The following is a 3,103-nucleotide window of genomic DNA, read 5'->3' on the forward strand; positions in this document are numbered from 1 at the left end:
ATTATATAATTTGATGGTAGCGGTATGTGGCTTCGAGAGGCGTGGATGGCGAAGTTGATGGAGGCAACCTTTGGAACAGCCGGAGGCTATGTCTTCTTTATTGGTTCAGAGAATATATGTCTGCTCTCACAGAGAGCCTAAGGGTATATATACATGGCTCGCGGCAAGGTTGCCGACGAGGATATAATTTACAGGAATGCTGTTTATCAGCGTGATTGCACTTTATACAGGTTAAAATCATGATATAATTATGAAAAAAGAGATGATACATTTGAAGAGCGATATTGTACAATGTGTCCGATTTTGGGCAGGAGAAAAAGTTTTAAAATATTATTTTATTTAGATGTCTAGTTTGATATTGTTCATTTCGATCTGAATAATCTACGGTAACGCTAAAATTATTCACATGACCAAAAATAAGTATTTCTTATTGTTTCACCGGATCTTGTCAATAGTAAACAAGATTTGCCTCTCACTTCAAATTGAAGTAGTGTTATTGCATAATCAGAATAGTACTTGATCTATCAGTGGAAATGGCTGTGCTCAGTGAATGCATATCCAGTCTTCTTTTTTTGAGTTTGGATAAAAGAAATACAGTGAAACGAAAAAGTAGTTTTATTCTCATCATCGATTGGCCCTTGAAGGCGAGCATTCATGCAATGGCAGGTTTAAAAGGGAAATGTTTAGTTTAAAGCGTGACATTTTGCTTATTCCTTGTGGAATACTTTGACAGTGCTGACATTGATGTTATCAACGTCGAAGATGCGTTCGTCGGGAACCTTGCGGTCGAGTGGGTAGCCCATGGGTCTCTTGTCGGGATAAACTTCTCCGTGGGAGCCACAGTAGCCATGGGTGCTGCCGTGATCATCGGCGGCTGGATTGTCATGTGTAGCATCATCACCACTGGTAATTGCCACGAAGAGGTTGAACTCCATACCCTCGGACTTGCCCTTAGGTAAGAGCATCCTGGCGGGGTGTCCACAGGCCCTGACATCCGAGTGAACTAAGTCGTTTCCAGCTGCAACAGCGTCATCGGCTTCCTTGATGAGATCATGGAAAGGTACGCGGTCGGGGATGGTCACTGAAGACTCGGAAGCCTTGCGCTCGATTGTCTGGTGTTTTCCGTTTACTGGAAGAAAGAATTGCTGGATTAGTTAACTATACATCTATCATAGAGGTATAATAAGTAGGTGCTCATTCACATAAAGAAATAATTCTGGAATTAACAACAGAGCTCCTGTTCAATTCACTCACACATTTAACTATCATTTTGAGGGATACCAATTATGCTAAGCTTGCTTAGAAACAGGTCAGTACTTACAGTGAGTCCAGAACTTGTCCATCTCAATGCAGCCCCATCGGTACTCGTCAAGGTGAAGTTCGATGCCATTGTAGTCGTGTTTGGGGCAAAGGTAGATTCGAACGGTGGCGGTATCTTCGTGATCGGAGTCAACCCCAATCTCGTAGGTGAAGGGCTTATGGTTGAGACGCTTAACGAAGGTAGAGATTGCCACGTCGTCGATTTCTTCTGTGTCGTCGAGGGCATTGGTGAGATCAATCTCGAAATCTTCAAAGTAAGTCTTCAGGTCGCCATCAATCTTTACCTCGGTGATATGGGCATTTGCATAGCCGATATCATCTGCAGTGTAGGGTTTGAGTTTGTCCTTGTGTAGCTTGAAGAGACTGTCCATGTACTTGTGGAGCCTGAAGAAGGAGGGGTCACGAGTAGCGGTCTCGAAGTGCTCCATGACACCCGGTGGCATGTTGAACTTGCCCTTAGGATCGGCCTGCCTTCCCAACATCATGTGAGCGTAGTTGTGAAGAGCACCATAATATGCTGCGTTGGGGCTGGTGGTGGAAGATTCAACAACGTCTCCCAAGATATCGATGCCATGGTCATTGTCGAGGTAGATGGGAGTTCCGTCCTTGGCGACGATGTATCCGTGTGAGATTGCGTCCCTGATGCGGCTCTCCATCTCCTTCATATCCCTGATGCGCGCAACGCCTTCGACAGCCTCGAAAACCTTGTTGTCAGGACGGGAGGGGAACTCTCCTCCGTACCTGTAGGTAGTGTGGGGAGCAAATCCTTCTTTGATGGGTCTGCTCCAGTACAGCTCATCGACCACGGGAAGGTAGTTGGAAAGACGTTCGGCATCGAAACGAGCAGTCAGCTGGTGATGGACCCAGAAGAAGAGTTCTCCCTTCCTGTCGATTTTGTCTCCATGCCACCAGAAGGGGAAGTCCATGTGCCAGTGAACGTGGTGGGAGTTCATGCCGATGTCCTCTCCAAAGTAAGCCACACGTTGCTCGGGGTTCTTGCGAGAGCCAGTGAACTCCATGTGGAACTTGGCAGGCGTCTGTGTCATCTTGGCTGTATAAGCCTTCTGGATAACCTCGGAGTTGGTGAACATGTGAGGGGTCACCTCATACAGGGGAGGAAGGATGACTCCATCGCATACGGTCGAGTGGGTGACAGCCACGTATAGGGCATACACGAATTCTCCCTCGTTCATGCGCTCACGGAAGTAGGCGGCCGTGTTCTTGAAGTGGTCAAAGTCGGTGCTCTCCAGCAGAGCATCGACGAGCATGAGGGCTTCTTCCCTTTGACGGGGGTTGAAGAGAGAGAACCAGTGCTTCTGTTCAAGAAGTCGGTGATCGTCAAATTCCTTCTTGAGCAACTCTCCGGCACCAGTAGGTACAAAGCTGGTGGAGGCCTCTTTCAGGTCAGTGAATTTGGATCGGATTGGTTCTGTGATTTTGAACAGGAGTCGATTGATGGCTTGTTGTTTGTGGGCCACATCAGCCCCTGAAGCGACGACCAGAACGGCCGCGATGAGGAGAAGCCACTTCATGCTTGATCGCTGCTGGCACCGGGTGTGAGTTTGTAGCGGGAACCTGTCCCCTTTTTATACCCGCTCGTGTGATAACAGTTTCCAAGGCGTCCTTCTAATCAGTATTTACTTTTTCCCTCCGAGTACTTGATCTTATCAGAGAAGTAAACGTCATTGTTCTACAGAAAAATAATGTACCTTTATATATCGTTAGGTGAATATTTGCTCTATAGTTGATATCTAGGTTTTCATCTAATTCCTTTCCAATCCTC

General features: G+C 46.7%; 1 protein-coding gene across 1 annotated transcript; it reads right to left on the reverse strand.

Moving 5' to 3' along the window:
* Positions 1-600: 600 nt before the first annotated feature.
* LOC143029563 (hemocyanin B chain-like) lies at positions 601-2,892 on the reverse strand. The gene is made up of 2 exons (XM_076192227.1): positions 1,322-2,892; positions 601-1,129 (listed from the first exon to the last, which is right to left on the reverse strand). Exons 1-2 carry the CDS (start codon positions 2,850-2,852, stop codon positions 708-710), a joined length of 1,953 nt encoding a protein of 650 aa, XP_076048342.1. The 5' UTR covers positions 2,853-2,892; the 3' UTR covers positions 601-707.
* Positions 2,893-3,103: the final 211 nt, after the last annotated feature.

This window comes from Oratosquilla oratoria, chromosome 11 (assembly GCF_046742065.1).
Source record: "Oratosquilla oratoria isolate Oo_2021 chromosome 11, ASM4674206v1, whole genome shotgun sequence".
NCBI lineage: Eukaryota > Metazoa > Arthropoda > Malacostraca > Stomatopoda > Squillidae > Oratosquilla > Oratosquilla oratoria.